Raw genomic sequence first — 22,158 nt, 5'->3', positions numbered from 1 at the left:
CCTTAAAATAGGCAAACAGATGATTCAGGATGCAGTGAAGAAGGCCAGTTCTGTTAAATGGAAACTTTTCTCTTCTTAACTATGCTTCCCATTGTGCCTCAGACTGGTAACCTTTTCAAGAGTCCAAAATGCTTATCATTATATCTTAGATCCACAAAATATTTCACTTTTGAGGCTTGCAGTCTTTGTTCCAAATACAGCTTCAGTGTCCATAGATTCTGCTGCTGACCTTTCTCACTCCACCATAAACGAGGCTGTGTGGATATGCAGCACTATTTGTAGTTGCAGTTCTAAAACGCCTCAGAAACGTACTTTCTTTTATCCACAGGATTTATGCTTTCTGTTAGCTTAACGCAATTAGGGCATACACTACAATGGTTACAAAGGAAATGGCCCATAATGCTGAACAGTTGTGTTTCCTAACACCTTAGTTTAAACACAAAAATGGGCTTTCCCTTTTATATATGAATTCCTGACAGCAGCTTTGGAGATTACTTGCTTTTTATTATTTTATCTTTTTTAGGTTATCCACCTACACATAGTGCACATAAAGCATTGGTTCATTGGTCTTGTGTTGTGCACATGGTTCCTGATCCACTGTAGAAGCATGAATATTACCTCCAAGTGGTGGTGCTGGGGAGAGTGCCACCTCTGGGAACCATGCATTTGGCATCATTTTCTGCACATGGCTTCTGATCCAACAGAGGATTCTCCATCTTTCCCATCCACAATGACCTGCCTTGATCAGCCAATGATTATTGCATAAGATCATCATAGAACCATTATGTTACATTTGCTTAATAGGCTTGGGACAAAGGTTTCATGAGCTGACAGGGCTCATCAGCTGATGGCACTGATTATTAACCCAAGTGACTTTCAATATATGTAAGCAGCTTTTTCTTTCTCTTCCAGATTCTTGAACTCCCAGGTCAACAATACAGGCTAAACCTCGAACTGTTCTGTGTAGTGGCAGCTCTGTCCGAGAAAGTGACACAGCTTGAGTAAGTGAAAATATAAACCAAAGCCCATCTGCAGTGACCAAACTGATTAGTGACTGTGGCTATTTTGCAGCTTCAATTTTAGGAAAAGAAGGCCGAGCAAAACAGCTGGTGGAAAATATTTAGATGGAAACCAGTTCATATAATCAGAGCCAATCCACGCCATCACTTCTGGGGCTTTGGGACATGTATATGGTTCTAGTCATTCCAATTAAAATGTTCCCATAACAGTTAATCTGCAAACAGTTTAGCAAATAAATCTTGCTGCTCTAATACAAATGATTTCCTTGTTATTTAAATGTCAAATGAATGAATCCATGTGTATATAGTATAGGAACAGTTATACCTGGGGTTATTTTTTTCTACTTGTTTCTGATTTATGATTGTTGTAGGATCCATGTCTTATTGCTTTATTTGTAACATATATGAGAAGTGTAAACACAAGACACTTAATTGTAAAAAATGTTTACTGGAACAATAGTAATTACAGAGGTACTCGGTCTGGCTGAGCCTCGTTCTTGGTCTTAGCATGAACCTGCTATGGTTTATTGGGTTCATCAGGAAGTGATTCAAGTGTTTTGTCTATATATTTAAAAGCCCAAAATAAATTTTATCATCTTCCCAGTGACTTCATATCAATTTATTCATTTTACAAGAACCAAGTTGTTTATTTGTCTGGTGGTCAGTTTGATGAAGTCATCCTTGGATGAGAATGTCAAGTCTTCTCGTTAATGTGTCATCTTCATGCTTTCTGTCAATAAACATTTGTCACTTGAGGCAAAGCATAATGTATAGTTAGGTTGTGGTAGAGAGCTGAATTCACAATGTGCATCACTTATGAAAATATTTTGTTCCTAAAGGAAGTTCATTTATTCTTACAGTTAGGGCTACCATCAAAACCAATCAAATGCAGAACTCAGGAATTGCTAAAAAAAAAAAAAAAATTGGAATAATTTCTTCAATCCACTTTATTTTTTCTCTGGGATGTATGGATGTTAGGGGAGTGGTAGTACCTCTGGTGGGGGGCACATTGTGTTCCTTCTGGAGTATTTCTCCACCTTTGGTCCCACCCTGCACTCAGTTCTCACCTGTGGCTCATGTGACAGCAACCATGCCCCAGCTTTAGCCTGGCTGTCTAAACCAGGTAAGGGTAGCTGATGGGCCTCAAACCCTTGGTGAGTTAGGACCTTCCCCTGTGTGCAAAGTTGTACAGGCTCTGATGTATTGATACCAATAGTGGGTCCAATGGTCATGAAGGCAGTTTCTGTATGTGCTGTAGACGGAAGCGAAGGGCAGATGAGGCTCATCAACCTAGGAGATGGAATACTGTAATCCTAAACCTCCACTGTCTTGTGGGATAGCTTTGGGAGAAGAAAGGGCTAAGGAGTATATCCTACAAAAATATGCAGTGGAGTCCCTAAGACTCTTGGATGGCATCTTAAACGCCTCCTTATGGCAACTCCTACAGCCAAGATGGTGCTTAACATATTGCTTTCCTTTCCTTTGGATCACATCAGTGATGCCAAGAGGGGGGTTTTGTTGTCTGGGGATCCCAGGACCTCCGTACACCCTGCCCATACATCCTGGGAAGGTCACTTCAGTGCTCCTCACTTCATTTGCCTTCTTCTAAACTTAATCAAAGAGGCATATGGAATAAATATGCATGTCTAATAATAGCTCAGGCTTTTAAGGTCAGCTAGTTTCATGTGCAACAACCATTTGTATGCAGAATAACGAATCCTTCAATATTCAATTTTTTAAAATAAAAATTCATCTCTGGTTCCAGATCAGCAGAAATAAGATAAGGTTTCTTTGGGAAGTTTTGAAACAGGACTGTTAAATTCCAATGATAGAGGCAGGCAAGGAAGTTGGATCCCCTAAACATCCTTATAATTGCCCCCTTTTATATTGCCTTAATCACACAGGTTTGAATCAGAATCAAACTGGTTTGAATCTAAAAAGAACAAGGTGTATTATACTCTGTGGAGCTCCCCCACTTGCTGGCTCCCACTGCAGCTTCTTATAGTCCCTCTCCACAAAGTTCCTCCTGAAGGTCAGAGAACCCTCCCAAACAGCATGAGATGTGGTACAGAGGGTTGGAGCAGGAGGGGAGTCAGTGGAAATTGGGGTGAGGAAGGTTTGTTCAAGCCCAACCACATTCCACCAGTAAGCAAAGACGAGTTGAGGGGATTCTTTGCATCACAAGCACAGTATGCCTTCAGGCTGGGTCTTGTTGATTCTCACAGGCAACTAGTTCACTTTAGAAACTTATTTAAAAATATTTAAATGATAAAATGAAGACAGAAGTTATAAGCCCAGGTCTGGAGTACGTATTAAATTATGTGAATTTGGGAATGTGCCCATATACAGTCGTACCTTGGAAGTAGAACGGAATCCATTCCAGAAGTTCCTGCAGCCAATCGGAAGCCGCAGAAGCCCCGTTGGATGTTCGGCTTCCAAAAATAGTTCAAAAACCAGAGCACTCAGTTCCGGGTTTCAAATGTTTGGGAGCCAATTTGTTTGGGAGCCAAGGCATTTGAGATCCAAAGTACAACTCTATATGATCTTGAATAGTGCCCAGTCTCCAGTTACTCTGTTGTGGCTTTCAAAATGGGGCAACTGATGCAGTGTGACTGTACCCCAGGTGCTTCTACATGTGGGCACCCAAAGTATGTGTAAAACACACAGCAGCACACACAAGAGAGACTGAAATGTGATGGGCCAGGTAGAACTTTGCTAAAATCCCTAGCCTCAGATACAGGAAAACAAATTGAAAACAGCTTTTCAAAATAAGTGGGATTTAAAGATACATTTTAAAGAGAAGATCGAGTTGACTTTTATGGACAGAGTGGGGAAGACTGACATCTATTAGATATGCCATCTGGACTGTTAGAGACAATGACAGAGGCATGATTGCAAATGTATTATAGTCATAATTGTATTATGCAAATGTATTATATGTCATAAGCAAAATTGTATGTGGCAGATAAAGTGGGACTTCCCAGACTACTTTTGACTGTCTTGACTCTTGATGAAAGTGGCACACTGATGTCTTTTCAAAGCAAGTGTCACAGTCAAGATGACAAATTTCGACTCCTGGGTGGGTGGGAGGGGGACATCCTTAATTTGGATCATCAAAGGGTGCCTCTTATTGACAGCTATTCCATTTGCCTGATAAAAGTGTTGTACAGTGGTACCTCAGGTTACATAACGCTTCAGGTTACAGACTCTGCTAACCCAGAAATAGTGCTTCAGGTTAAGAACTTTGCTTCAGGATGAGAACAGAAATTGTGCTCCGGCGGCCCGGTGGCAGCAGGAGGCCCCATTAGCTAAAGTGGTGCTTCAGGTTAAGAACAGTTTCAGGTTAAGGACGGACCTCCGGAACGAATTAAGTACTTAACCTGAGGTATCACTGTATCTATGAAACCTGACGGGAATGTGATAGCAGCTGTGTATAAGGAGGCCACCAATAAAAAGCTTTCATGATGTTTTCCTCCCCCGATTGCAATATTGAAAACAAGCTTGTGGCTATAAACACTGCTGCAGCTGATGCTTGAAACTTTGTTGTAGGATAAACGGTCTGTTCCCTTCCACAACACTTGCAAATGTAAGAGACTCTGGTCTCAGACAGGAGTTCTACCATGGTGGCTCATTAGTTCCTGTGCCCCCTGAAATTAAATGATACCCTTGGGCAAAATCTAAATTAAGTTACTGTGAAAAACTAAAAATAGAACACATTGCATCCCTTTGCTTCTTGCTGTAGGATTGACTATTTTCTTGCACCAAAGAAAGTGGGACATTTTTGGTCTCCAAGGAAGTTAGCTTGTTTCCTTGGAGACTGTTTCCTTTAGACACATCAGAGTTGCTGAGGGGATGCCTTCACTGCTTACCTTGGCAACCATGAATCGCTTAATACTCTGCCCATGAATGCAGGCCTTTCAGTGCATTAGCCCTTGCCCGCAGGTATAAACATTCTTTCATGAAGAAGAAAAAAAGGTTGACAAGACTGTATGCTACATAGATTTCATTTTTAAAAACGATAAGCAAAAGCATATTCTCCAACAGAATGATTCCATGAAAACATGTTAGCTGTGAAGCTGAGGCATGCCTTTTGTTGTGCAGATCCTGAATATGATCAAATGTCCGGTTCCATGACCAGCAGCCATATTGTGCTACGGCCATGAAGAAAAGGACCATGGGAAAGCTTAATGGGATGTTTTGTGGCTTCTATAAAATGGGATACCATGGGTGATGTTTATGAGGAAGACAGCTGCAAAGGAAGAGCAGGACTCCCGCTGGTCTTTCTTACTGGCGTGAGGTTTGAAGAAGTTGAGGGCAGCAAAGGTATGACTGAATAGTCTTACCAGCCGTACGACTTCACAGGCATTTTTTTAAAATGTCTCAGTAGGCAAACACTACAGGCAAAATTCTCAAAATATTTACCAATTCACAGTCCTTATGCTGGAATAAAAAGGGATTTGTTGTTCTCTTCCAGTAAAGAAGGCAGTTGAAAAGGGGCTGCATCAAAAATAATCCACTCTCCTCCCTTTAGTAAACTGGAATTTGATGCAATACTGTATCAGTCATGGGGCTTACATTACATTTTCTAAATGAGTTAGCCGTTCCCGTAACTTCATGAATACTTTACCAGGGCAGGGGGTGGTGAGAGTTAAAAAAACATAATAGTCATAATAGCTCCTTTGTACCTTCTAAGTGGAAGATGTCCATATTGCACAAGCAAAACACAAGGAGAAAACTTCCGCAAAAGTATGGTGTGTGGGTGTGGGTGTGGGTGTGGGTGTGTGGGTGTGTGTTTCTGCCTATGAGTTTGAATGATCAAGAGCCAGTGTCAGTGGGGCTTTTTTTGAAAAAAAATGTTTAGGGGTACTCTCGTTTTGACTCAAGAAAATCTCCATTTTATAGTTGAAATTGGGGAAAATAAATACAGTAAGTGGACAGAAGTACAAAGATTCACAAAATGTTTAGAGGTATGCGTACCCCTGCATCCCCCCAGAAAAGAGCACTGGCCAGTATGAATGTTATTAGAACCTAAAACAGATAGTACCTACACTTGAGAAAACAGCCAGAAAGTGACTTGTGCACTTGTGATAGTATTGATTTGATCTTGTCAATTCTCGGATTTTAGACTTCTGTTCAAAATAAGCTTCTTCTTGTGGCAAAAAAGAGCCAACTACACAAGTTTCCATGGTGTCTAGACTGAAGGTAGTCGATAAAAAAAGAAGACCCCTGAAGGGTCGGACCATATGTTCATCTCGTTCAGCATCCATTTTCCTAAATTGGATAGCCAGATTCTGAAAGCAATATTAATTCCCCACTTGCCTCTGCAGCAGCTGATAATGGCATATTTATTATCATAAAAGCCTCTCTAGGTATCATAGGTAAAAACCATCAATGTAATTTCACCAATATTATTTTAGTTATTGAACGTATCCATTAATACTAAAGGACTGGCCTTTTTTGTCAGGCCCCTTCCTATTAATCTCTAACATGGAAAGTGCCTTTTTAACTGATGCAAAAAGCAAAAGATCATGGCTTTCTGTATTAGCTTATCTGACAATTTTATAATTCACCAGCACCACCTAGCCAAGGCACTCAAGATGCTGCATACAATTAATCCTATTAATAATGATGGGACGATAGCAGTCAAATTCTTGGGTTTACAATTTTTGCTTCTTTGCACCAACTCTTCTACCCAAAGAGCTTATTGATGGTCATTAGTTGGGCCTTGGAAAAAATAACATTGTGAGCAGTTGAGACATAAGCAAGTACTCCATACAAGAGGCGGTCTGATGCAAGCAATGCTCCATTAGGTCAGAGTTGCAAGATTCCATGTATAAATCCATTTAAAATGGATTCCTCTCCTATCATCAACAACTTGGGGATCAGAGCATGTAAGTCAGGGATAGCCAACATGGCACCTGGCAATAGGAGGATGGGAGTCATTATCCTAAACATCCAGAAGGCACCGAATTGGTTACCCTTGATGTGAGCCCAGCATTGCCAAATAAAGCATGACAAGCACAAACACACCAAGAGACTCCAAGGGTGATCTATCAACACCATAAAAATCAGAGGCTTTGGTGATCCTCTTCACTTCCCAGATGGAATGTGAAGATGCCAGAAGGAGAAGGAGAAGGAGAAGATAGACAGTAACTCCTAAACCTAGCTAGGAACTAGGTACCAAAACAAGATGAGCAATTTTGCTGGCATCCTCCCTAAACAGGAAGCATTATACTGATAGAGAAAACATTTCATTTTCATGAATTTTCTTCTCACAGTTACACACATTTTTCATTCCTTGTTTAGAACCTAAAGTTGTTCCATGTGTATTTTTAGCAAGTTCATCTGCAAAATAGTGTAACTAACACACCCAATTAACACAACAACATTTTTCTTTGGTAGTCTCTGTAGGACATACCAATCACCTCAGGATGCACTCCCTTTCTTTTCTCCCTCTGCCCCTTAGTGTCACCTCCTCTTCAACTGCTTTGTACAGAATTGGCTTCCTCCCAGTAATACATCAGGCTGGCACCATCGCACTTCAAACTATGTCCCAACTGGAAGGTTGCCCATTGCCTTGTGAGTGCCAACAATTAATCCAGCAGCCTGTGCCATTTATGTGGCACACGTTCAACTCCTCTTTACTGTTTTCTTAAGGCTTTGCGGAACAAAGCTCTGTGCTCATTGCTTGGGAAATTAAGGGAATAATGGCACTAAGTTGCCACTGAGGTTGCAATCCTGAAAGTGTTTCTTTTGTTGTCATGACTCATAAACAGTCAAATAGTCACAATATTGCAGGCTTTTCCCATGACTGACATGCACAAGAGAGTCCAGTTCACAAAGGGCTCTTGACCTCTTCCTTGAGCATTCATCTTGATTTACTTGTGGGGTGTTTGTATGTCAGCATTCAACACTTGCATTTTCCCATCACTTTCCTAAATGCAAAAATCCCATTGGAAAAAGTGGATTTGTTGCACTAGGGCAACAGAGCACTTTTATTCATTTCAATTATGCAAACCTCAGTTTCCAGGTTATGATTGAATCCCTCCTGCAAAATGATGACACCATGGAGGCACACACAATTATTTGTGCAATATGCATCCCTTCATCTTTGTGCTCACTGTTGGAGATCTACAAAATGCAGAGCTGCATTTGCAGAGTTGCAGAATCTTCTAGAAAACTGTGCTTGCTACTAATCTGCAATAAGCAGGTGTTTGAAACTGTCACCACTGCCTCATCCACAAAAGGTGGGTATTAGTGTCAGTAGCTCAGGAGGATTCCAACCAAAAAGACATTTTAAATAGCTGCTGGTGCCCTGTAGGTGCCGGTGGCAACCTGGTGGGAATAGAGAAATGGCCAGATCCGTGTTCAATTAATAAACATTCTGTTGAGCCAGTCCAGTAACAAAAGTGCTCAAGGAGAAAAAGACTATGACATCAGTGCTATAATTTTGTCAAACCTTGAATTAAATTCTTGCAGCTTTAATTCCTTATGTGAAACATTCTATCAATGAAAAATATTTACAATCCCTATCACTCTACTGCTAAAAATCTGAAGAGTAATTTCATTTATGTAATTCATAAAAAGGAGCAGATGTTGAAAGATTCTTATCTTGGTTTCCTCACCCATAGCCCAGTGATTAAGAAATTGGTCAATAAATTGGATTTTGAAGCTTTAAGCGTTCGTATTGAGAAAGCAAAAGATCTCTGGCATCTCCTCCAGGACGATGAAGGAGAGAAAGGAAGGAAAACAAACAGAACGACTGGAGGATCAGTCAGCATTCGCCGACTGGCACTTGAGCTGGCAGCAGGTGGATTTTCATTGGAGGCTATTAATTTTGTAAGTCAAACCCTTCACGATCCCATTTTCTTTTCATGGCTGCATGGCACCAGTCCAAAATCTCTGGTTGCATTTCCTGAGATGATCACTTTCACCCACGCCCCTTGAAATATTTATATACTTATATGATACTTTTCAGAGGCTGGGGCACTTTGACAGTGAAGAGCTAAACATAAAGCTGTAGAGACGGATATCCTTGCTATGACTTTAGTCTTCCAGACCTAGGCTTACTGTACCATGTATGATCCAAAACATCATATATGCCTTGGAGATAATAAAAACCAAAGTTCGTTTGGCCTAGTTGTTTTCAGCTGAGAGTAGCATTAGTAGAATGAGAGAGTATCAAATGGCACTAGTATTTAGTATAAATTATATACTGCAGGTATATGGCAGGTAAGGCAGATTATAAGGTCAGATCTTTTCATTGACACACACAGTAGGTCAGGTCAATTCAGATGTTTTTTCTCTCTTAACCATTTTGCTTCTTATTCATAAACTCTTCAGTTCTCACTATATTCATAGAAAAGGATATAGGTCACATTTCCTTCTATTACAAAACAGATATAGGGCTTTATTGACCCTTAATTTTATTTTGTACATTAACTGACTGTACTCTTATTATGCCCATACAAACATATTCTAACTACCATTTTGGAGCAGATGAAAGATTGAACTAACTTGGTACTCTATAGCTGAAAACAGAGAAACACTGCTTCACTGGTTTTGAATCTTTTCATAATGACGCCGAAAGTTTTTCCATTGCCAAAGATCGTTCAGCTGATGCTACAATGAGCTTCCTACTGTGGTCACTTTTCTGAGGAACTGAAGCCACATCACAGCACATGGCTTGTATCAGGAGCGCCAGCTTGCCCTCACTATTAAGGGGCCGATGTCAGATGTCATGGACCACGTGACACTACGCGCTGAGGTAGAGCACAGCAACATTGGCGCTCAATATTGATGGGGTCTGACCCCCTCCTTAAGAATTTCAGGGGAGCCCAAAGTGCGCCCCCCAAAAAAACTGGCACACCAGGCTTGTATCCAATGCTAGTCATACTCAGATTACTCCTGATAAGATTAATGATCATGACTAATCTAGATATGTTAATGTCAATGGGTCTACTCTACTTAGTTGGCTACATGCATGCTTCCTTGGACTTATTGTGCATTATTTCACATTATTGACAATCTTATCTGCCATTCTTTTGCCCTCCGTTTCTCACGCCAGAACTCTTATTGGTCTTCTGCAATCTGTTCTCTGCAATCTCAAGCACATAGTGGTAGCCCAATCCTATGAGCTGCTGCTGCACTGACATGGTAGCTCATAAGGTCAGATGCAGGAGCTCTAGCATTTTCACATGGAATACAATGCTTCAGCTGCACCATTGCTGGCAAAGTGAAAGCCACCAATACTTGCGACAACAGCTGCAAGGATGCTACTAGCCCAGAGACAGAAAGAAGAAGTCGTCCCTACCAGAGAGGAATGGCAAACCAAGCTGTTGGACTATGCCGAAATGGCAAAGCTGACTGGAAAACTCTGGAACCAAGGGGACAAAAGCTTTATAAAGGAATGGAAAAAACTATAAGTTATTTAGGAGACCACTGTAAGCAGATAGAAACACTGGCAGGATTTTGATTCTGCTTGTAGTGTAACAAATACCATGGACAATATGGATTGCTATAATATTTAGAGTATGGAAGAATATGCAGTTGCACATGTTTAAAATGGGACGCCATGGAGGTGGTGGGGGGAAGTCGCGACATTTGGAGTAATCTCTGTATATGGATATCTGTTCAGATTATTACAAATTTGTATTTGTAAAATCAAATAAAAATGACCCCCCCCCCAAAAAAAGCTACCAGCACTCGTTGGCTAATGCTTTCTGTGCTAATCATGTATGTGACATACCAAAAATGAAAGTGGATGTGATTATGATCAACTATCATTTCTATTATTAATTTTTTGATGCACAGAGTGCTTTGCAATTCATACCTCATTTATTCTTGCAATGACCCGTTGGTGGGTTATGTTGGCTGATTATGACTTTTTCCAGGCCACCCAGTGAGCTTCGTAGCTGAGCAACTACTTGAACCTGAGTAAACCACTGTGACCAATTTCAAATTATACCGTATCCAATGCACCACATTACAATTCCTAAGCACAACCTCGTGCTTCCTTTTAAACCCTGTTCCAAGGATTTTATCTGGCAAGCAGAGTGGAAATGGCAGCTTTGAACCATTTACCAGGAAACGGATCCAGCTGTAGTGGTAGCAACACAAATCGCAGCTAATCAATAGGATTGGAACGTAAAGCTACAATTCTCAACTCAGTCCTTGAACTGTCCAAACAGAAGCCAATTGGACATGTCAACTGGAGTAAGTAGGTCAGAAGGAGGAGGAGATGGAAGAGGAAGTGGAAGTGGAAGTGGAAGAAGAAGAAGAACCTTTGTAATGCAGGAATATTCAGCTGCCCCATACAGGGATTGAACCTGCAACCTTGGAAAGGAGGAGGAGGAGGAGGGATGCTAAGGATCATAACAACTAGCAATCTGAATGAAATGTGCAGAGAACTTGTAGACACTTTTTTAAAAAGTCACCACTTTGTAGGAAGAGAGAGGAAAGCTTTAATATAATACCCAAGCCCCCTGCTTTTTGATTTAATGGAAGGAAAAACAACAACTGTGAAAGTCAAAACCACTGGGTTCAGCTTCATCGGCCAGCTCCTAAAAATAGGCCTGCTTTCTTACGGAAAGGTATACAAAGTAGAAGAGAGAAAAACAGGCAATTTGAACGAAACTTCTCCAAGTCGTCTGAATTTGGTGCCAAGCATACAGGGCAGGATGATAGTTAAGAGGCCTCCTGTCCCATTTTTGCATCTTTAAAGGCACTAGTGACTAAATACTCCATGCTGGGAAGCAACCATGGAAAATAACTTGATCTTCAGTGAACAAGCAGTCTAATCATTTTAACCATTCTTTGAGGTTTGCTTTTATGTAATTCAGCTTAATGACTTTAGCAGGCTCCTTCATCAGGGATTTGTTTTCACATACTGAATGATCACTGGCCTATGTGGTAGTTAAAAGCAGAACAGTAGAATTCCAAATCCTATCTGGATACAACCTTTTGGAGAATCCAAAATGTACTCTGCTTCATTCTTGGGCATCTCTGCTAACTGCTCCAAAATAGCCTTTGCATAATCTTTTTTTCAGTAGTTCCATGCTGAGGGGAAAGGGAGCTATTTCTCCATTGGTGCAGATTTTCATTCTAAACACACAGCTATACACACATTCGGTTTTGCCAGCATATATTCTCATGAGCTGGGCTTTGGTCATTACATGATAAAAACGTTTCCCCCTTCAAATTTAGGGGCAGCTATCAAGAAGCAAGCACAGCAACCAACAAGTAAAACAAAATGTAACCAGGTTGACATGGAATTTTTCCTGCTAGGCCAATGCTCATGGTACTTATAAATATACCAACATAGGTTCTTGGATAAATAAAAATCCACAGCCTTCTTAAAGAATTGACAGGATCTGTAGCAGGCTAGTGAGAATTGTTTAACTTCAGTGCCACTCTCCAATGTAGCAATTATGGATGAGGAGCTGGTAGGCATTTCTAGCTATCACACTTCTATGTCTGACAACCCAACCCTAATCCAAAGTCCCTGAACAGTTGCTAGCACTTCTCCAGTGCTCCTGGCTCCTCTAGGTGCATTGAGGGAGCCCTGTCTATGGCAGTGGTGGACCTTGGGATCTCAAATGACAAAATTTGATGCACCCCCACCTGTTAGTTGTGGTGCCCCCAAGGCACTGCACCCTACTAGATCAGGGCATATATGTTGCTAAGTCCATTGTGTGACATCGTCAAGCAGAATTATAAGAGGTTCCATGCATTTCTAACTAAGAATCTTATTATGAAACCAACTTTCATAATGTTAAAGCTCTCTTTGAAATTTTCTTTTCAGGCCCTGCAGAAGTTCAACCGCGGAAAAGCAGGTGTTCTATCTTTCCTGGATTTTGTTACCTACATCCCCTTGTTTGTCGAAATCCACGAGGGCATAGTTCAGAATCCTCTTTCACTAGTCCCAAACACTATTCCAGATCTGGAAGATGAGTGTGATTTAGAAACACAGAACTGCAAGGTGAATCCAGCAATTCAAGAAGACCCAGATATGGAAATCTCAAATATATATATATTTATTTAATTAAGAATTTGCTTAAAGTTACTGTTGATTGCTGTACAAACCTCAAATAACATTGTTGTAGTCAGTGCTGATCATTAGAGATTCTCAGTGCAATAGAGACTTAGGTGAAATTTGTGGTAAGATTGTTCTACTTTCTTCAAAGACTATATATGATTCAATATATTTAGTTACATTATTACCCTATACAGTGGTACCTCGGTTTTCGAATGTCTCTGTTGATGAATATTTCAGTTTTTGAACGCCGTAAACCCAGAAGTGAATGCATCGGTTTTCGAACACACCTTGGAAGTCGAATATGCTACGCGGCTTCCGCTGAGTGCAAGATCCTGAGGCCTAGCTGTCGACTGTCGAGTTTTCAGTTTTTGAACGTTTCAGAACTCAAACGGTCTTCTGGAATGGATTACATTCAAAAACTGAGGTACCACTGTACTCATGTACTGGGTAATATTTTCATGAAACATCTGCTTCCTTGTAACACTAGATCAGCTTAACTCCAGTAACATTCACAGAACCAATAACAGCTCTTTAAATTCAAATTAATACTTTAATATTCCGTACTATCATTGGCACACAGTTTTTTTCTGTTCCCAAAACAACTTCTGTTTGCCCTTTAGCAAAGTTATCTTAACTACATAATTGTTTTAATTACTTTTAGCATAATATAATTCATAGTTTTAATAATCAATATACATATTGGCATGGCTTTTATGTTATTTCCTAGATATATGTGTGTGTGTTTGTGTGTGTACTTTTATGATTAAAACAATGAATGCAATCCTATGCAATTTTTCTCAAAAGTTAATCCCACTCAAATCGAATGGTACTTACTACTGAGTTTGTGTGTATAGGATTGCAGCCTAAGACACAAAAAAATTGTTTATGAGCATTTTTTTTTTTGTAAAAGGCATATGTGTCTGTCAGGTGCCGGCGTGGTTGCTCGAGAGCAAACAGGCAAGACTCCCACCGGTCTTTTCCAGGCTTTATTATCTGTACAAAACCTTTACAGTGCAGACCGTCTCAAGTCCATGTCTGCTCAATCCCTTACAGAATCTGGCAGTGGGCGGTCCTTAAACTTTCCCCAGCAGAGTAGTCTCTTGACCCCCATCCTACGCCTTCCCTCTCTGCGCGTAAAACGACTGTGCAGAGAGGGTGTGGGCAAAGGGGGACCTGCCTCCCCCCCCCCCCGCTTTGCTCATGCACGGTGTTTTGGCTCTCTCTTGCATCCTCCGAGCCCTACATCTCTTCCCCACTAGAGGCGGGGCTTCCCTCCTCCGCAGAGGAAGTGCTGCTTCTCAGGATCTTCGGAGGCTCCCTGTAACCCAACTGCCCTTCCACCTCTCGCCTCTGAGCTGATGGCAGTTCCCTGACAGTGTCTATAAATAATAGTTTGGCAGAAATGACCGGCAGAATCCGAGACCAGGGAAAAGAGACGGTGGAGGAAGACTGGAAGAAATTTTAAGACTATCTGCAAAGGCATCATAAAGTTAATGGACATTAGTGTGATGTTGGATAAAAATTAAGTGGTTACCAGCTGTAATGTAGAGGTTGAGTAATAAGTCATAATAAGTTATTACAAGTTATAATAAGGATTTGCTGAATTAAGAATTCGAATTGGAATACAAAAGGGGGAGGTGAGAGGAGGTCTGGGAAACAAGTTAATGGAAATGAGTAATGGAAATTATATTTGTTTTAATTGTTCTTTTTGTTTTTGTATTTTTGTATTTTTATTATTTTTTTGTGTATGTTTATTTTTGTTGAATTAATTGGAAACTTTAATAAATATTATATAACAAAAATATATAAATAATAGTTTGGTGTCAAGACATTTTCCCCATCACAACTGTTTGGGCTGCTTTGCTGACAGGGGAGAGAAAATGAATATATTATCTAATAGTTTCAGCTTGATGGGATTTAACAAATTTGCCCATCTCTGTTTCAAAATCAGAGGGAGAAATATTTCATCTTTAAAAATCTATTTGGTCATATATCCAGAACCATTCCTTTAAAAAAAAATGCTGTTTATGTATTAGCATCTAATCTACAAATACCAAACTGTTTCTGTTATTATTGAACTACATGATCCTCCCTCTGAAAACAAGAGCTGTTTTGTAAATGGGGTTTTGGTAGACGTAAGCAACAAAGCAAGTAATCTGGTTTGTGTATTTTTGCTGTTTCATTGTGTTCCGAGTCTGAAGCTCAGTAAGATTTTGCTCCTAATCCACTTTACGCAGAAATGAGTTTTAAAAGGGAAAAGGGGGAAATTGAGCACACCACCTAATTTCATGATGTGCACATCAGTCCTTACTTCTAATGCATACGTTTTTCTGGAACTCATAGACAAAGTTCTCCATTTTAAAAGCACACATGTCATAATCCCTTTACTGACAATAATTTAAGTAATGTGGTAATGTTCACATCTGAGCTTTCAGAAGTATTCTCAAGCCATTTCACAAAATCATATTCTGGGAGGTGGGGATCATTCTAACCACAGTATCAATGATACATAATTGAATCTAGAATACGTTAAATCAGTCGTGCCAATCCCTTCATATTTCAAAAGCTAACAATCCATTATCTTTCTTGAGTTTGCTTGAGTGAAAAGGAGAAAAGCAAGCCTTCATCACTACAGAACGAATCCCAAGAAGCTCTAAATTTATGTTTTAAATTAAGTATATTTTATAGTTTTATTTTGTAAGCTGCTTTGAGACCCAGCTACAGTGGAATACAGAACAATATCTATAAACATAGAACGAGAGAAACATCTTTTGAACTAACAACTGAGTTATGGCACCTTAACATTTTGTTTGATAGATGCAGCTAAATTTGGTGAACAGTTCAAAAAAAGAGAAAGCATGACAGGTGCTATGGGTCTGTGTACTGGAACCCTCATAAAATTCATAGACCCCCAAGACTTGAAGCCTGCTAGTATAGTGGAAGACCTGGGGTATACAAGTTTGCCATCCAGGTCTCCTGAAAACCTGGTTAGGATCATAGAACATATCCTTCAAAACCACTTATGGAAGGCATGCAATTGGCATCAAGTGCAAAAAAGGAAAAAAGAATCATGTTCCTTGCAAATAGTGTTGCCATATGTTCAAAAAACAAAACCCTTGTTTTACATTTCAAGGACATGTCTCCTCCCATTTCAGACAACTGACATTCACATTTTTATTTTTATTTAAACCCTTAGGATTTGTTTCAAGGAATAAAATAACCCTTAATGTTATTGTTTAGCCTTTGGTACATAAAGCTTCTTTGGAAAAATAGTAAATTGTCAAATATCCATCACTATCTATTTAATCATGAACAACGAGTCACTTCTTTCTGAGAATATCCTGTCATTCCATCTGTATTTGATTCTGTAAGTTAATTCAAGAATTTTTCACTGGTCTGTAGGTTAACATTTGGAATAACTAGTGTATGAATGGTGTACTTCCCAGCAGAACTTGGAAACAACCTTTTTCGGGCTCCCTTGCATTGCATAACAAATCTCTATTGGCTTGTCTTCAGGTGTTATATTGTTTCCTCCACTCCAAGTCAAACTTAATAGACTGTCTGACCAGTGAAAATAATGTGATCACCATCCCTGTTACATAGACTCATGTGTTGAACAACCTGTAAGACTTGCAAGGAACATTTCCATTTCCACTTCCACCTAAATGCGCTATGGGCAGACGTGTTCCAAGAAATAAAAGGGCAAGACACAGAAAATACTCATTATAACCTTTTCCAGATGTCACAATGAATGTCAACACTCCAATGAATAAGGCCCAAATTAGAACAGAAAACAAGGCAGATACCAGTAAATATTTGTGTCGGGCAATCATTTCATAATTTGGAAATTCAGACTAAAGGGGAAGACAATTTGGGAGCCTGACTTCCACTTGTTACACACTACTTGAAATTGTCCATGACAGTTGAAGACTTTTGTTCACTGGTGAACAAACACTGTTTTTTTCAATATACAGGCGGAAGAGAATGAGACTGTTTCTTTTCTACAGCTGGGAGAAGAGGGTTTCCATCACTGCCAGTGGAATCACACTCCAGCTAGCTCCCCTTCTCCCCTATGAACAAGGTGGGGTGGCAGAACGATTGATCCGGGTAGACCTGATTCCGCATTTCCTGCTGGTGCAACCACATAGAGAACAGACACTGCACGGATTGCCGCCAAGCTTCATGTGTCTGGTTGCAGTCTAAAGAAGTCAGAGAGGATATTCACATTGCAATCAACACAGCTTTTTTGGTAACACAGATCCTAAATCTGCCTGGCGATCATGCCATGATAGATCATCCATTCTTCTAAATCCCTGGACATCTTTTCAAGGAGTGGAAATAATTATATATATCAGGGATGTCCAACTCCCAAGAGACTGTGATCTACTCACAGAATAAAAAACTGACAATGATCTACCCATGGGGGGGGGGGGTCAGGTCAAAGTTGTTGAGCTTTTTTAGATGTTGACTCCCATATATATCCCATATATACCCATGCAAATAAGAATTTGCACTCTTCAGTTATTCCATTAATATGCTGTTCTGATTTATCATAATATTAAAACCGGAGGGTTATTAGCATTGGGATATCCCATTCTGACAGTAATTGAACAAATCCATGAGATGAATAGTATCAAATATTCATGATATATCAAATTATGAATCAGTCCATTTGCTGCCACTCCTCTTGTCCATGTGTTTTGTTTGATGGAGACTGCTAATGGTTCCAATAATAGATTGCAAACAATGGACATTCCTGCCTGATTCCTCTATTTTACTTAAAAGCAGGTGGGTCTATCCCATAAATCTTTCCTGTAGCTCTCTGACAATTATAGCATGTTGGTTTTATACATATTTCTATTCTTTTTGATTTCTACACCAAACGGAAAATTGTAAACATCACTGCTTGGAACACTGAATGGAACAACAGTAAACCAGTGTTATTGCTATCACCATCATCAGGGCTCCCTTTTGCACTGTGCAGTTCCAACATCTGTCAGTATTTCTTTATTAATCTGTGTTTCAGAATATTGTTATTCATCCAAAAATGTATTGTCTGAACTGATACCTAGAATAAGAGTTTTCCATTTGGAAATAGTCCTTTTCCATCCAACTTCAAAAGCAGTGCAAGATATAACCCTACTTTAAACACATAGGAACATAAGAAATAGTCATCTCAAGAAGTTTTGGGATCTGTCTCTTGTCACAAAAAGAAAGGAATTGGACAAAGACTTAAGGACAAAAATAAGCTTCAAATGACATGAAATTTTTCTGACTCCCACTGATGATTCAGCTTCTGGTTAAGTTTTAAAATTAGACGCAGACTTCTTCAAGGAAGCGATTATAATTTTATCACTTTCATAAACTATTCCCTCCCACCCCACATACACACACATGCTAACACTGGTGGGGGTTTTCTCCTCACACAACTATTTTCAATTCTCCCAAATGCATCAACACCAAAGCTGTATTAACACAAATGAAAGAGAAAAGAAACCAATCACAAAACTAATTTCATTTCATTATTGCACTTTTGCCTTTTGATCATTTATTTATTTAGCTCACTTATTTTTTAAAAAAATGTTTATCCTGCTTTTCACCATACAGGCCTCGAAGCAGCTTGCAACAATAAAATATGCAAGATACAAAGTTTAAAACATTAATTAATCCTCCACAATGTAAAATCTCCATGAGAAAGCACATTCAGGTTCATAACACAAGTCCACTTTGTGTGGGCCATCGCTCAACACTGTGAGTGATGTAGCCCAGTGGCAGAACATCTGCTTTGCATGCCAGAGGTCTCAGGTTCAATTCTACCTGGTGTTTCCAGGTAGGGGTAGAAAATATTTCTTGTCTGAAATCCTGGAAAGCTGCTGTCAGTCAGTGTCAACAATACTGAGCTATATGGACAAATGCTTTGACTCAGTCTAAGGTCATGCTTATTTAACTTATATGCAGAATTAATCATGCAAAAGACTGGGCTAGATGAATCCCTAGCTGGAATTAAGATTGCCAGAAGAAATATCAACAACCTCAGATATGCAAATGACACAACCTTGATGGCAGAAAGTAAGGAGGGATTAAAGAACCTTTTATTGAGGGTGAAAGAGGAGAGTGCAAAATATGGTCTGAAGCTCAACATCAAAAAAACGAAGATCATGGCCACTGGTCCCATCACCTCCTGGCAAATAGAAGGGGAAGAAATGGAGGCAGTGAGAGATTTTACTTTCTTGGGCTCCATGATCACCGCAGATGGTGAGAGCAGCCACGAAATTAAAAGACGCCTGCTTCTGGGGAGAAAAGCAATGACAAACCTAGACAGCATCTTAAAAAGCAGAGACATCACCTTGCCAACAAAGGTCCGTATGGTTAAAGCCATGGTTTTCCCAGTAGTGATGTATGGAAGTGAGAGCTGGACCATAAAGAAGGCTGATCGCCGAAGAATTGATGCTTTTGAATTATGGTGCTGGAGGAGACTCTTGAGAGTCCCATGGACTGCAAGAAGATCAAACCTCTCCATTTTTAAGGAAATCAGCCCTGAGTGCTCACTGGTAGGACAGATCCTGAAGCTGAGATTCCAATACTTTGGCCACCTCATGAGAAGAGAAGACTCCCTGGAAAAGACCCTGATGTTCGGAAAGATGGAGGGCACAAGGAGAAGGGGATGACAGAGGATGAGATGGTTGGATAGTGTCTTTGAAGCTACCAGCATGAGTTTGACCATGCTGCGTCAGGCAGTGGAAGACAGGAGTGCCTGGCATGCTCTGGTCCATGGGGTCACGAAGAGTCGGACACAACTAAAAGACTAAACAACAATAACAAGGTCATATGGTCCTATTCATCTTTTCTACTGTGTCCACATCTCCAACCTCCATTGTTTTTCTGCCATGGCTGTCTTTTACCATCTTGTTCCGTACCTTCTATATCATCTTAGGTTATATACTTTAAATATACAATAAACTAACTATAACTCCCCATCAGAGCTGGAAACTTTACAAAATATTAAGTGCTCAGTGCTTTTTCAGTGGTACTACTAAAACTAAAACAGAAACAAATCTGCTTGGTTTTTCAGACAGCTCTTTCTTTGCACCCATAATGCTTGCTAGTTCTATGTTTCAGTGGCAGATACTGGATGCTCAGCAGTTTTGGGAATCCCTTGATTATTTTAATACTTTAATGAGAGTTGAAAGCTTTGAAAATCTGGCTCTGATTTAGGAGTGCTAAGCAGTTTGAAACCCCCAAGTCTTGCTCCACCTGGCTTTCCATTTGATGGAAAAGTTTAACTGAGTTTTAGACACACCTGTCCAGTTTTAGCGCACTGAGAATTGCTGTTAAAATTCTGGATTCTGCAAGAACTGCAGCTGCTTTATTTTCCTGACAAGGTCTGTGTGTTTCTAACACAGCAGTTAATGAGATCCAAGGAATCTGTGAGATTGCCAGGGCTGGCTGAGAATGCCAAAAGCCCATAAAAATATTTGTGACATGAAGCAGGAAAGCAGGAAAGCAGGAGCTTCAGTCCTCCCAAAAGCCACTGCCACCTAAGGACTTGGAAGAGGCTGGTCCTGGGTCCTAGGTCAGCATGGTTGGGCCTCTGCCTAGGGATGGGCAAATTTGTCAGTTTCGGTTTCTCTCAGCTTTTCATTTTTCCAGTCATAGGTTCCATTCATTTTCGCATCAGTTTGCAAATTTATTTAATTTTAAGGAAGTCCTCATGAAAATTCCCTCAGAATTTTAGTGCAAAGTTCTCCAAAAATACACGTTTGTGCAATTTTTCTTACTATACATATTTTTTGCAAGCCTATGCATTTCTGTACACATTACTTGGCTGAAGAACTGCTTTGCAAAATTTGGAGAAGCGCATATTTCAAAAGATTGCTACATTTCAGTTTGTGCATTGTTTCAGGAAGTTTGAATTTGATAGGTCCACTTTTCAATGTGAACTGAATTTCTTCCCCGTCCTTACAAAACCCCTGTGGACCTGCCCCTCCTGTGAACCATTCCAGTCTGTTTGTTCACTCTGGCTCAGACAATGGTGGTACAGTAGACAAAGGAGAAGCAGTAGCAGCCACTGCCGCCTTAGTCCTTGACTTCATATTCAAGCCAACAGGTGGTGGCCATGATGAGGGACAGAAGTATATGTGATCATGACTGGTAAGGAGCAATTCATGTTGCAGGACGGGAGAGGCCGCATAAAGAATGTCTTGACCAGTGGTCCTCCAAAAGCTTGAGTTGGCTCAGGGAAGAGGGGCAAGAACGTTCCTTACTTGGTAGCACCCCCATGTCAGAAGCTCCCAGCAGTTTCTTCACACAGGAAGGTTTCTCACAGGAGCTTTCTCACCCCATTCTGAAATGGCATAGTTCCTCAAGAGGATTTTTGAACTGGTTCTTAATTCTACTTTGAACATTCCTGCTGAATGTGGCCACACCAGTTCTCAAATGACAGGAGAAATATGTAGTGATATCACTGAAGTTCACATTTCCATGGCTCAGGGATGTGAACTTGTTCAGTTAATAATCCTTAACTACATTATGAGTCAAGCAACATTGCCCTGGAAAGTTTTGATTTTAAACCAGGTTTTTGTTTTCCTTCCCCGATAACCCTATATGCTACAACTAGTGCCAAAGATTTTGGGAAATGCAGTTTTGCTGAGTGCCTGAGTTCTCCCTGTAAGTATCAGAAGCCAGGGAAATGACATAACCCAGGATTACTTGCATGTAGTGTTAAAGATGCCATTGCAGTCTTATGGAAAGGCTCACAGGAAGACCTCTCTGCCACTGTGGGAATACAGACTCCATTGAAATCCTGGCGGTGTTATCAAGAACACCATGGTGTCTGGGTTTAGGAACTGGACTTGGAGTAAGAGGAGCTGGCCTTTCCCTGTTGTCCTGAGTCTGACTTTGCTAAGCTCTTTTCCCATGCCACTCCAGTCACATCAGAAAGTAAGCTCACATAGAATGGAGCTGATGATAATGCTACTTCCTATGACATAAGAACAAGCACTTAATTCCTTTGTCTTAAGGAATATTAAAACACCTGAAAAGATGGCCTGAGAATGAAAAACCATTTCACTCTTTTTGTTGGCATATTGTTCATTGCTAACT

General features: G+C 40.2%; 1 protein-coding gene across 1 annotated transcript in view; it reads left to right on the top strand.

Annotated features, from left to right (window-relative positions):
* LOC309338620 (uncharacterized protein) overlaps window positions 1–13,665 on the top strand; it is a gene marked incomplete at its 5' end in the record, with an annotated part of 131,770 nt that extends 118,105 nt beyond the window's left edge. Inside the window, 3 exons of the mRNA XM_081855940.1 lie at window positions 913–1,001; window positions 8,651–8,858; window positions 12,823–13,665. Coding sequence (XP_081712066.1) covers window positions 913–1,001; window positions 8,651–8,858; window positions 12,823–13,062 — 537 coding nt within the window. The 3' untranslated portion in view covers window positions 13,063–13,665. The remainder of the gene's footprint in view (window positions 1–912; window positions 1,002–8,650; window positions 8,859–12,822) is intronic.
* Between the last annotated feature and the right edge of the window lie 8,493 nt (window positions 13,666–22,158).

The sequence above is a fragment of the Podarcis erhardii genome (assembly GCF_964252035.2).
Source record: "Podarcis erhardii genome assembly, chromosome: 3".
NCBI classification, from domain to species: Eukaryota; Metazoa; Chordata; class Lepidosauria; order Squamata; family Lacertidae; genus Podarcis; species Podarcis erhardii.
Note: the sequence above shows the minus strand (reverse complement) of the source record. Positions and strands in the feature narration are given on the sequence as shown.